The 13078-nt window shown below is 41.0% G+C and overlaps 1 protein-coding gene across 1 annotated transcript in view; it reads right to left on the reverse strand.

Annotated features, from left to right (window-relative positions):
* Positions 1 to 13078, reverse strand: part of RASAL2 (RAS protein activator like 2) — a 99244-nt gene that overhangs the window by 39389 nt on the left and 46777 nt on the right. The window contains exon 3 of the mRNA XM_009708012.1: positions 11359 to 11465. Coding sequence (XP_009706314.1) covers positions 11359 to 11394 — 36 coding nt within the window. The 5' untranslated portion in view covers positions 11395 to 11465. The remainder of the gene's footprint in view (positions 1 to 11358; positions 11466 to 13078) is intronic.

Genomic DNA, 13078 nt, shown 5'->3' on the forward strand with positions numbered 1-13078 from the left:
CAGCTGGGGCCAGCCCTCTCCCCCATCACCTGTGTTTTGCTAGGACAGAAGTTGAGTACAGCTAATTTTGAACACGGTCGCAAGGTGAGCCTCCACAAGCTGCATTTGGGACAGGTGACAGATGTTGCCCACAGCTGCCTCCTGTAATAACAGAAATCAGCAAACTGGAGACAAACAAGGTCTCCTGTTCTTTCCTATGCAGAACACTGACAAAGCAAGTGTGTTTTACTGGCTCCAGGTGACTCGGCCAGGCTGAAGTAAGCGAGTCGTTCATCTCTCAGACTCGTAAGAATTAGGCCATCACAACAAAATATGACTTTATCTGTAATCTTTTAGTCTGAAAAATCTCCTCTCTCTTTCACCTCGTCAAGGAAGAAAATGATGTTTTATCTACGATTGGACAGGGTGCTACATGATTCCCTCTAAGCTTCCTTTCTCACAAAAAGTGGGACCAGGTGATCTTTTGAGGTCCCTTCCAAGCTGGGCTGCTCTGTGATTCTACAGTATTCAAAGGAAAGGGCTATCACCCCCTTCTCATCAGTGGATGCCAGGTTAATTGTTGGAAAATAAGTTGCTTCCAAAGAGTAAAGCCTGCATTTGGTCAAGTTCAAAACATACGCTGCAAGCATCTCTAAACCAATTTTCCAGTCTCATATTTGCCTTTATCTTCCCATACTTTCAGAGCTCCTTTAGAAACAAAATGTACCCTCTTCCCTTTAAACAAGCACACCCTTTAACTCCCCTCCACTTTTCCTCATTCTGTTAATTCTTGGTCCCTCTGCATTCAGTTTGTCCCTCTTCTTCCACACAATTCACTCCTGTATCCTACCCCTTCTTGGAACCGCACAGTTCCCCTCTCCGTACACACTGGTGGGTGGATGCTCTCTCTTTCTCCTCGCACTCGTTCTCGCTCTGCCGCTTTTTGCAACAACCAACCAAGTGAGTCCTGCTCAGTTGCCAAGTGTAAAAAAAGTCCCACCAAATCCAGAGTTCTTCAGGCCCACACCCATGACATCTTCAGCAAATACAGCAAGACGGCCTGTCTCCTCTCTTCCGTTGAGATTTGGATGGTGATGTATTACTGAAAGCCTACCCATACCTGATGCTGGCTGTAGGATCTTTCCAGCACACGCAGATCATCCTCTCCCAAATACTTGTGTAGGAAACAACCTGCCCACACACACCAGAGCCTGACACACGCCTGTCCACGGGCAGCACAGAGAAACTGGGATGCCCTGTGGGGTGGTGCTGCAGGGGACACAGGAAGAGGGCATCTGTTTTCTGCATCTGAAGGTAGTGCAACATTTAAGGCTGCCCTTCAATTTCTGAAGTTTGCCAGCCAGCAGGCTCCTCAGGGGTGAAAGCTGCTAAATTCTCCTGAAATAATAAAGCAGAAAAGGCCTGATACCTAGATATCGCAAAAAAAAAATTCCCACAAATCTACAGAGAGTGCTGGGGGAAAAGGTACTGTCAAAAGGGAAGAAGTGTTTTTAGCTGTGTGTGCTACTCAAACTCTATCCATGTTCCTGCACTTTTCTTGGTCCTGGTATTGAAAAAGTGCTTTTGAAAAAACCCTGTAATCAATAGATGCTCTTGGGCTTCTCTCGGGGCCATGGCTGGAATTCAAGTAGAGGATGCACAGCACTTTCAAAGGCACTTTCATATATTCTGACCTCTCAGCATAAAAGGTAACAAACCCAACTACAGGGATTCAGATCTGGTGGACCCTGGCTTCATTCCAGTACCTCTCAGGCTACTCAAATTGCAAACACGAAATAACATGTTTTTCTCCCCTTAAGGGCAAATAAGACAAAGCTGACCCAATTCAGCAGAGGCTCAGAAGTATTTATATTGAGTCATTCCAAATCCCACTCAGAGAGGGACCGTGAATATTCATTTTTGTGTGCATGCACAATTTTAAATTGGCATTGCTTTAACATTAGTGGAACATGTTCTTGGTTTAATTGAACATAATCTATTCCCTAATTAAATAAAAATACTATCTGGGGTTGAAGTAGGCTATCCAGAGTTGACTATACAAAAAAATTAGGGTAAGAACATACTTAAGGATAAAAATCATTCAAATAAAGAGTGTACTTATTGGTCATCCTCAAAAGACTTTCAAACATTTGCAATATTCGCTCTCTGCACCTTGCTGGCAGTTCATGCAGGGCCACTGCGTACAGATGGACAACCTGGGAGCAGCATGAAAACAATCACACGTGCCAGAACTGAGCAGAGTTTTTTGACTTCCATTTGCCAAAGGAAATGCTTTTAAATACTGAATGCAGATATAAAAAAGATATAGTGATGAAAAATAAATTTCTATCTGCAACAATACCATCTAACTGAAAGTTTTACTTTCAAACTGCCAGAAATTATGAGACTATTTTCTTAATAAAAAAAAGTACAAAACATTTGGTAGGTTAAATTAGCTAGGATGCAGTTTGAAAAGATCAGTACCATGTAAATGCAGTATTTTAAGAGGAGCCCAGTGAGAGAATAACTGTATAACTTAATCCCTCAAGAGACAGGTTGCATGGTCCGTACCTAATGGGACAAAGCTTAGTACAAATTCCCCTCAGAACCACAGGTTTAGGGGAACAGGGATGGAAAAGAGAGACAGGAGGGGAGAGAGCGTGAGAGCACACAAACACACACTCAATCAGGCATGTGGAATAGGTTCAGAGCAGGTTCATCATCTCAGCCAAAAGCATCAAACACTGGGGTAAGAAATCCCAGTGATACAACATCTAAAAATAATTCAATCCCACTGAGAATTCTATTCATCTCACTTGGAAGTTACGCAACTCATCTCTCTCACTCTGCCAATAAGAAATCGCCACAGGAGAAGTGATAAATTCAGGAGGCTTTTGTAACTTCCCTCCATAGCTGCACAGGGAAGGGATAGAAACTCTGACCCCCAAGTATTTTAAGCTCAGGGATGGTGGTTGTTCAGTGCAGCTTTGGGTTTAGGAAACGCTCCTTCCGTGCCAAAGATGACAACTGTGTCTGTGCTTAATCTCAGCAGAGCAGCACATGAATTGCCCAACAAATCCAAAGCCAGCCCAAGTATGAACTACTCGGCTCTTTATTACTATTACTCCCTATAGACGCACTGATTCCTCACTTTGGAGAGAACAGCCCATGCATACTAAATAATGACTGTCTTTGTTGTTTTGGAAGTGAAAGGTTAACTCAGCCATGAACCGACAGAACTATATATAACACAACTTATCCATCAATAAAATGCAAGAGTATGACTGGAAGTTTCAAAGCACAAAAACTAGGGTAAAATGGGCAACAATAAAGGTTCATCTTATATACAGTGCTGTGGCTTGCAGCACTGTTACCTACATTAGGTACTTCTGGGGACCAACACATTGCCTTTTGGAGGCTTGCAATGCATCTTGAACATCTATAAATCTCGATGAGGAGGACTAATGCATTATTAATAACAGCAGGTGGGTAAGCAATGAGACTTGTTCTCTCTGAGGGGAAGGACTGGATGGGTACAAAGATAACACCCAAGTGACCATGGACGACAGCAGAACTGCCTCCCAACTACTGTGCGTTGTTAGTACACGAAGCATTTTATTTCTTAAGTTGCTCACAGGCAGCTATCAAGAAAAAAAAAAAAAAAAAATCCTAGCCAAGTGAAAATGCTGTCCTGTGCCAGCAATGTTGTAAAGCTACGGGAAGCAAAGAAGCAGGGGAAGATAGCCAGGTTGTAAAATAGAAAGATACAACTAGTAGGATATTCCAGGGATTAGGAGCAAACATGGTGAAGTTTACTATCCCCTGTAGAACAACAACAAAACACCAATATAACTAGCAAGGAGTGGCTAAGTTTGCTTACAAGCTCAGTAACGCTCATTATTAAAATATTAGTGGTGACTACCTTTGAAAACACTCTCAGCCCCTCACACAGTAGAAAAACAGATGAAAACAACTATCCCTACACCTTGGTGGTAATATAAAGAACAAGACAGCAACTTACACCAGTCCAATTCCACCATCAACTCATCCCAAAAGCCTGGCACTATGTCACTGAAGTGGTGGTCTGGGCACAGGCAGAGAACAATAAAAACCATGTTTGAACATCGAAAAAAAGAGGATAAAGCACAATAAAAGTAAAGTGGTATTATGTAAATCTGTCATAGCTTTCACACTAATGCACCACTCTCTTCTGACCTTCTCATCTCAGCAAGAAAACTAGAACAAAACTAAAGTCCAGAAGTATAAACTGATTAAAGGCAGGCAAGAGGGGGATTTACAAATTATATGTTTTAAAGACTATTTATTTTAGAAACAAAAGCAAGAAGGGATTATAGATGTATAAAACAAATAGAATGGAAATTAACTAAGCTCCTCATGCACGCTGTTACATAAGAAAACCAAGGGACAATTTAACATGAGAGGCAGCACATTTAACTGATTGTCAGGAGACCTTTTCTAATGCTATCTATAAATCAGCCCGTAGAATTCTCTACCACAAGATATTATACAGACATTTTTTTCAGCAAGATTAAAAAAGGATTATGTGTTTATATAAGGAAGAATAACATATGTAGCTGCATTAGTCAGGTTTAAAAATAACAAGAGTGAGCAATTATCATGCTTCAGGACACAAGCTGATCAACAGTAAGGATCAGGAAGATATTTTTCCCCTGGTGGGACAGCACTGCAGATTTGGCCAGATAACAATATCAACTTCCAATGAAAAATTGTCTACAGCCACAGGAGGGACGCAGAATAGGATGAACAAGTTTTAAGACCAGTAATAAGAAAACCAAGGAAACGGAGAGGATACCACAACAGGGATACATTGACAACACATCTATTAATAAAATGTATCGTAAGATTGCATGTAGTCTGCATCATGTGCAGTCAAAAGTACGAAAGGAATCAAATTTCCAAGTCACTGGGAATCATACTAAAAAATTCATGAAGAAACAAGAGCTACCCAATGGCTGGGGAGAGCTACATCAGCTTTTCAAATCCCAATTCAGCAAGGTGTTTAGCATGGACGCAAGTGGGAGCGGAGCCTGGCTGCCTTTGTGGGAGCTGTCCGCAGCAGGCGCTTGCATAACAACAGAGCATCCTTAAAAGCCCCTATCCAGGAATTAAGGAATAAAGGTCAGAAGTCTGTCTAGAGAACAACAAAACAATGGTGATAAACAGTAAGTGTTAGAAGAAACAGGTCACCTGAGTCTATCAGAGTGTTTAATCAAACAACAGTTATCGGCTGCACCTGGTGAAGTATATGGAGAAGTGATGGCCTCCAGCCTACCGCACCACCATTCAAGCAGCTGCACTTTCGCCTTTCCCTCACGTCAGGAAGAAGGCAATAATTTTCGTGACCCTGACTCTTTAGTCCCCTGGTACACAGCCAGTAAGCAGCCCAACACTTCAGAATACCTTTTGATAATACAACATACATGCTAATTAGAAAAATGAAAGGAAAACAGCTTCATCAAAGCTAGTAACACAAACCTGCGAACTGGCTGCAGGAATATCTAAAAAGAGCAATTACGACAAGTGATAAGGTATCAAGGTAGAAGAAAGGGTCCAACGGGATGTGGAGGGGATAGTGGCATGACTGCTTCTGTTTAACATCTTTGTTAATGATCTGGAAGAGAAGTTAAACAGCACATTAATTACACTGAGCTATATTAAATTAGGAGGTGAAGCGAGGGCCAGGGCGGACAGAGAAATAACACAAAGGGTTGTGGGCAATTAGAAACTGATAACACACATTCCTGTGAACTTTAGTACCAGAACTTGGAGAATCAGTTGAAGGGAATTAAAAACAGAAGAGCAAGAAAAGTGATAAAAGGGTCAGAAGGACTGATTTGCAGAGCTGCATTAATTAGACTCTGCATAACTTGACTAAGCCATGATTTGGAGATGAGGAATAGAAGGAGTCAGTACACGTTTACATACTGTTAAACCAAGGACGACTGTAATGTGACCAGTATTTAAAGCTATATACATTCCTAGTTCCCCTACATTAATTGCAGGGGAATTAGATAAAGACAAGTTTACACCAAACATGAGAAAAACATTCCTGACCAGACAGTGTCACAAACTGGATATACCCATCGTCTGACTCAACGCTAAAGCTTGATGTAATGAACAAATCCCCTTTGGCAGAAAGACACTGTGAAGGTTATAGAGCCTACGAACAGTATAACCCCAGAATAAAGACACGGATGAGAAACTGGTGACCATCCTGGAGACAGCCAATCACCCATCTATGCCTTCTGACACAAAATCCGCAGAATAGCCAGCATACCTAAGCCATCATATCACAGGCAAATGATAAAAAAGTTAAAGCAGATTCAAACAAACATGTTATGGTAAGAAAAGAGTGGAAAGTGGAAGGAAAAATGTTAATCTCACAGTTGGGAGGACAGATTTGAGCACAGCCAGTTTTTCATGAAGGTTGCCGCGATGCCTCTCACTAATGTAAATCAACAATTCCATCTCTGCCTTGGCACTGATGCAGAATTAAAACTATGTACTTGTATGCCATCAGGTCACATGGGCAGGAAAGATCAGACTTGTCCTAACCTGGCAGCATGACGGTAGCAGAGCAGTGCTCTGGAGAAGCAACAATCTTGCTGACTGCATAAAAGATGAGGCTGGGCAGCCATGAGATCTCATCAAGCTTTGACCTTCACTTAGGCTGGCTGCCTTGTCTTCTGTTCCATTTAGCAGTACTCTTAAAGAGCAAAGAGGCAGACAGTATTTCTATAGATCCAATTATACTCTCGACTAGAAACAAACCAAGGAAGGCAATCTGTAAGTATCTGTCTTCCCATCATATGCACACGGGGTTCCTATAAAAATCATTTTATTTACTTCAAAGATTGTGTTCTGGCTTTCCTATCTCATTTGCACTTGTTTCTTTGCCTCTTTCTTGTCTTTTTTTTTTCCCTAATAGCCAGCAGACAGATGAATCATGTATTATTTGTAATAACAACTCAGTAACAACCTACCCCAAAGATGCAAAAGTTAGAGAGTGCAATGCGAGTCTGAAGAGTGGTTTAGCAATCCCTCTCTAACCTGCCACTGCAGGAGGTTTAAAGATTTGGATCATCTCCTACTGACCCCAGGTCCCTCAATCCCAACGGCAGAGCAATGACAGAACATGGCAGGTTGCCGCAGTGCTACCGGGGCTCAACAGTAGGGAACGGGATGCACTGAGACTGAGACACTCTGCCAGGACATAGTGTGTGTGGGAAGGGAAAAGCTGGTTTCTCGCCCACCTATGCGTCACGATGCCTACTTCTAGCCAGTTCCGTCTGCCTTCCTATTTGCTCAGTCAAATAATATTCATTATTAAAAATACACCTTTTCCTATATATGCATATCTATAAACGGCACACATCTGTCTATATGTGAGAAGACGCACTTACACACTTCCTCATCTTGATTTTCCTACCTTTTGTGCCCTTCCGTTCTCTCTCAATATTCCTCCCAGATACGCTTGGAAGTTATCAATTAACACAACTGAACCTAGACTGAGACTAATGTTTGAACTGCAGACAAGAATATTTGGGGAAATGGGGAAGAAAAAAAAAGGACTAGCACCGAGAGCTCTTATCTCTGTATGTATGCCTTGTGCAGAATCCACTTTGTTCCCCTTGGTGGGACATAGCCAGAACAAACACATCGCACATGCTGGTCCATGTAGTGGTTAGTCCTGAGAAAGAGTATGTTTATAACTACTGAAATTCTACTTTTCACACAATAGTAAATTTAAACTTATGTCTTTTCCTCCAGCGCACATGCAGGAGGTAAGAAGGCAAATTTCCTGAACTTTACACGTCAGCCCCTTAAAATAAATCCTTCATTGACCACTGCCACTGAAGAGACTACTTAAAAAAATGTCTCGTCAAGGAAATGTTCGCTTAAAGGCCATTATGCTGTTATGAATCAAAATTCCAGATGCTAAACAAATGCCAATTAGCAGTATTAAAAAAACAGATGCCTTGTTCTGAGTGAGTACCACTGCCTGGCGTTTGAAAGAAAAAAAACCTGCACAGAACATGCTGGAAGCCACCGTCCTATGGAGAAGACAGCTTTTAAATAGCTTTTCTGAGAAGCAAACTTAAAAAGCTGTAAAAGCAACTTATTATGAAAGTCTCAGCATAATTTTCCATCAGTATGGAAGAAGGTTAAGCTGTCCCCTGCCTTAAGCTGCTTTGTGTTAGAAATCCAAGCAGTGAGAACAAGAGGTATGGCACAGAGTCAGGGCCACGGAAAGAATAACTGAGACAGCACTACACTGCAGCTGCCTATAGCCCTCCAACCTGTACTGTAGGTGTCAATGTTTGGAAAAACAAAAATGCAAGTTCTCTTATTACTAATCTCCTTTATATGTACAATAACCCCCTGTCAAATAAAAATGACCTCACACACACACAAATTTAAAGCCGTTATAGGCACCCCTTATACTCTTCATTTGAAGCTCTTCTCAGACCACTGATCTGAGACTTCCATGAGGCGCTCAAGTCATCTTACCTACTTCTGAGAGTTGGGAAATTCTTAATAAAAATCAAAGGAAGAAACGTGATACCTCCCTGTCTTATCATCCACCTATTAGATGTGTGTGTGCCAATCCACAAAGTTAACAGCGTATTTTATTTCAGTAGTTTTGGCTTGAACTCATCTGTATTCTTAAGCAATCTGACTTCTAATTGCAGCTTTCTCTTTTAAACAGATCAGAAGTTGGCATGTTTTAAAACAGAGTGATCTCAGCCCCCACCTGCACCGCAACCTGCTAAGGAGTAACAGCATATAAATGGGTTATTCTGCGCAAAACCTACAAAGTCAGAAGCCTTGTCCCTATGAGAAAGACAGGAGGGTGCATTATGCTCCTGGGTATACAGGTGGCCAAGCAGACAAAGCAGCATAATACCAGCTACGTGTGGAACAAATAGCTTCTAGGGGGTTTTTTTGTTGGTTTATGCCCAAGAAAGGCAGCCATGTACTGCTTCCTGAGCCTATTTGCCAGAGTCCTAAAAGCCCAATACACTGCCAGGGGAAATGAGAAACATTCTGCAAGGTTCTTGTTTGGAAAAGCAGCAGGAGCTAAGAAGCATTAGAGAGCTATTAGAGAAGAATTAGAGAAATATTAAAACATTAGTTAAAAGATAGGATCAACATTAAAAAAAAATGAAATGAGGAACAAAGAAAAAAGGAGGCATGTGAAATAAACAATACAGATAGTAATCAAATGCTTCTGATAAGTAGCTTGCAGTTGCTAGACAAAGACTACGACAACACATGTATACATCTAAAGGCTAGGGCAATTACTTATAGATGAAGACAAAGACAACAGAGAATTTCTCATAAATGAAGACGAGAATAGCTAGGACGTTTGAAGGCTCTCAGAGTACAGCAATCCTCCTGGAATGGTGTGGACCATGGGCTCAGCAGAAAAATCTCACAACCTGACATAACAGAATATTCTTGTGACGACTTCACATGCAACTGGACCAAGACCCTTTTTTCTCCAAGAATCACCCAAAAAACAGGTCACTGAAGTGACAGAGGATAGTTCACAGAATCACAGAATAGCTGAGGTGGGAAGGCACCTCTGGAGATTACCTAGTCCAATCCCCCCGCTCAAAGCAGGGTAAACTAAAGCAAGATGCTTAGGACTGTGTGCTTTTGAATATATCTGCAAGGATGGAGACTCTATCACCTCTCCAGGCAACCTGGTCCAGTGTTTGATCACCCTTACAGTCAAACAAGGTTTTTCTTATGTTCATGTTATCTTGCAATTTGAACTCACTGCCCCTTGTCCAAAGAGCCTGGCTCCGTCGTCTTTATTCCCTTCCATCAGGTATTTATACACATTGCTAAGACTTCCCTCAGAGTTTTCTCTTCTCAAGGCTAAGCAGCATATTCTGCTTTAACTGCTACTCCAGATATTTTTTGAACCAGAGGAAAATGTGATTCATGGTCTTTCAACAGATATTAGAAGTTCAAGTTCTGTTCTGACAAGAAAGCCTTTACAAAAGAAATATTCTTCACAATGAGGATAGTCAAACATCAGAACAGGTTGTCCAGCAAGGCTGTGCAATCTGCATCCTCGGAGATGGATGACTGCAAAACGCCCTGAGGAACCTGATATAAACTGGTCCAGCTTTGAAGAGGGGGCTAGATCAGAGACTCCTGGAGGTCCCTTCCAATCTATATTATTCTATGACTCTGAAAAGGGACCAAGTAAAGATACCCAGTATATTCACTGCTTTCTTGGTCCCCTTTTCAATTCCAATACATGAGTTTACAGGTTGCTTTAAACACCATATATGCTATACACTCTCGCCATCCTTAATCCTTTTATAATTTAAATAGCTGTCATTAAATCCTTGGCTGCTTTTTAACATGACACAATGTAGGATTTGATCAAAAAGGAAATTTCAGACACATTTGGATCTAAAGTGAGCTAGAAATTGTGCTTAAAAGGGATGAGTGCTATCTAAAGCAAAGCAAGAACATATACACTAAGGTACAGAAATGGTACTCATGTCCATAGAGAATATACAAAAAAATGCCAATGTTCACTAGATAATTCTTCTCCTGTTTTTCCTCAGGTTTTAAAGTAGGCAGATTACTTGCCACAAATAAAGAGGGATATGACAATGTTTGCAATATTCAAGTTAGATATTTTAAAACACGAACAAATATTGTTAAAAAAATTACCGAGCACCTAATTTCAACTTGAAGCATTTGCCTCCAGTCTAATAATCGAAAGGCCTTTTGTGCTCTGGGATACACTGACCAAAGACTGACATAAGCAAGAAAATCCAGACTCTAGCTGAAAAAGTCTCATGCAGACTCACAGCAACCAAACTCACGTCAAAAACTGAAGAGCTGAAGAGCAATTAGCACACCTGCAGAAATTTCATCAACTTCCAAATAAACTATAAAGCCATTTCAATTTTCTATGTACTTCATTGGCACGAGGGAAAAATAACATGCTGCAACCAACCTAAAGGAACCTTTTTTCCCAGTCAAAATTGAATATGTAATGCAATCCCTGGCGGTGACTTCAGAAGTATTAATGTAGGTCGCTGCCCACATTAACACTGATATTTCACTATTTGCAACTTTAGATCAAGGCAATGAAAATAAGCAAGTTACAGATCTACCAGAAATCTCAATTGATAATACATGACAGTTGATAGTAATATCTCTTGGTGAACTGGAAATATTAACTAAATAATCCTTTTTTTTTTTTTTTTTTTTCCCCAGAGCTTAGTGGTACACTGTGATATTTTAATCTCCTCCTCCTATTCAATGAGAAAAATTCCTCCTTTGCAGGAAAGGCACACTTACTGGCACTTTGAAAGGAGAAGTATTCGAAGCATCCATGGAGTTGGTTTTCTCAGAGGTGCTGGTCCCGGAGATGCTCCGTCTGCGAGGAGATCTCTCTGCTGGGACCTCTAAGGAAGAGAAGAAAAAGAAGGTGAATGGGTGCCGGGGGGTGGGGAACAGTCGGGTTTTATGCTCCGTAGGACAGACGTCTCAGCAAAGTTTCAAGTACATTACTAAACTGCTGAATTACGCTCACCTATTTTTCTGTATCTTATTTACTTACTAAATTACAATGGCATTTCCACAGACACATTCAAGGTTGTGAATCTGACTTGACTGTAGGCAATAGGCAATGAAAATAAAAAATGCTGGTAAAGATCAATACCCAAACATATTTAGTATTCTATTACTGTTTGTGAGATAGTATTCAGAGAACTTTAATTTATTAATTTTTTTTTTTTTTTTTTTTTTACATAAGCAATGCAGTAATTAACAGATAACTAAAATCAAGACACAGGGAAGGCTCAATTTTAGTCACAGCTGAACACAATTTGACAAAGGTCAAAGTTCAGTCTTATATGATCACACTACTTGCTCAAACCATGCAACCAGCAAAAGACTCAGAACTGCCCAGGTAATATGACATATATATCTCTGCAGATCAAAAAAAATAGGTCAACTTCTCCTCATTCTGGCAATACGACCTTACTAAGATACGACTTTGGCATCTTAAATCCATGCAGGCTGATCTGATGAGCACAAATATCCATAAAAGATGCACTTATATCTTTTTCCAGTATAAATACTAGAATAATAGCATAATAAAGTCTACACACTATCAAAAATCTCTACACAAACACACATACACTGTACAGATATGCATTTTTATATATAACCAGATACACGTACATATACATACAGATACCTTTATCACAACTGCTGCCCATCTCCAGCTCAATTGCCAGACTTAAAGGAATCCAGCTTCACAGAACATCCCCCAACACGCGGAGGGGAAAAAAATCACTTCCTAGCAGAAAGCCCATTGTTATCTTCCGAATCTTAAAGGAAAGGGGTAAGCCGTGACTCCAGACAGTGACATTTTGACTCCTGCCGTTTTCCTTTCAAGAGACAGATGCAGCTTAAACTTCCATTTCTGGCCGCCTGGCCCTGGGGATCCGTGCTACTTCCACTTAAGAGAAAGCTGGGTCTCTCCGTTCCCCCCTCCCTTCCCACAGCTTGCAGAGAGCGAGCGAGCGAAAAAGAAACACAGAGGACTGCAGCTATTCAATCAATCGCTCCGACTGCACATCCTCATTAGTTACTTTCAAGCTATTAACAGACGCCCAACTGCCGGCTTCCCTCCGCTACAGAGAATTTCACTGTATATCCCGATTCACGGCAGCAAAAAAGGTTTACAAAGACAGCCGGCCAGCTGGTGCCACGAGAGCAGTGTTTTCCTCAAAATAACCGAAGAAGAAATGAGAAAACCCTTCTTCAGGGATAACATTACTTGTGATGTCTTGCATACCGGATTTTGATTTCACCAGAGTTAAAATACGTATCTCCCATGGATGCTTGAAGAACGACAAAATGGAGCATACTGAACGAGAGGCTAAGAAATGCGGACCCTGCAGTATTAGTGTCTCACACTGTAGGTATTTCTCTTTTACAAAACCAAACTGCTAACATTCAGCCTCTCAAACTGCTTGTAACCATCGACGGTGAAAGAACTAAGAAGGAG

Source organism: Cariama cristata, unplaced genomic scaffold (genome assembly GCF_000690535.1).
Source record: "Cariama cristata isolate BGI_N322 unplaced genomic scaffold, ASM69053v1 scaffold20289, whole genome shotgun sequence".
In the NCBI taxonomy this organism is placed as follows: Eukaryota; Metazoa; Chordata; class Aves; order Cariamiformes; family Cariamidae; genus Cariama; species Cariama cristata.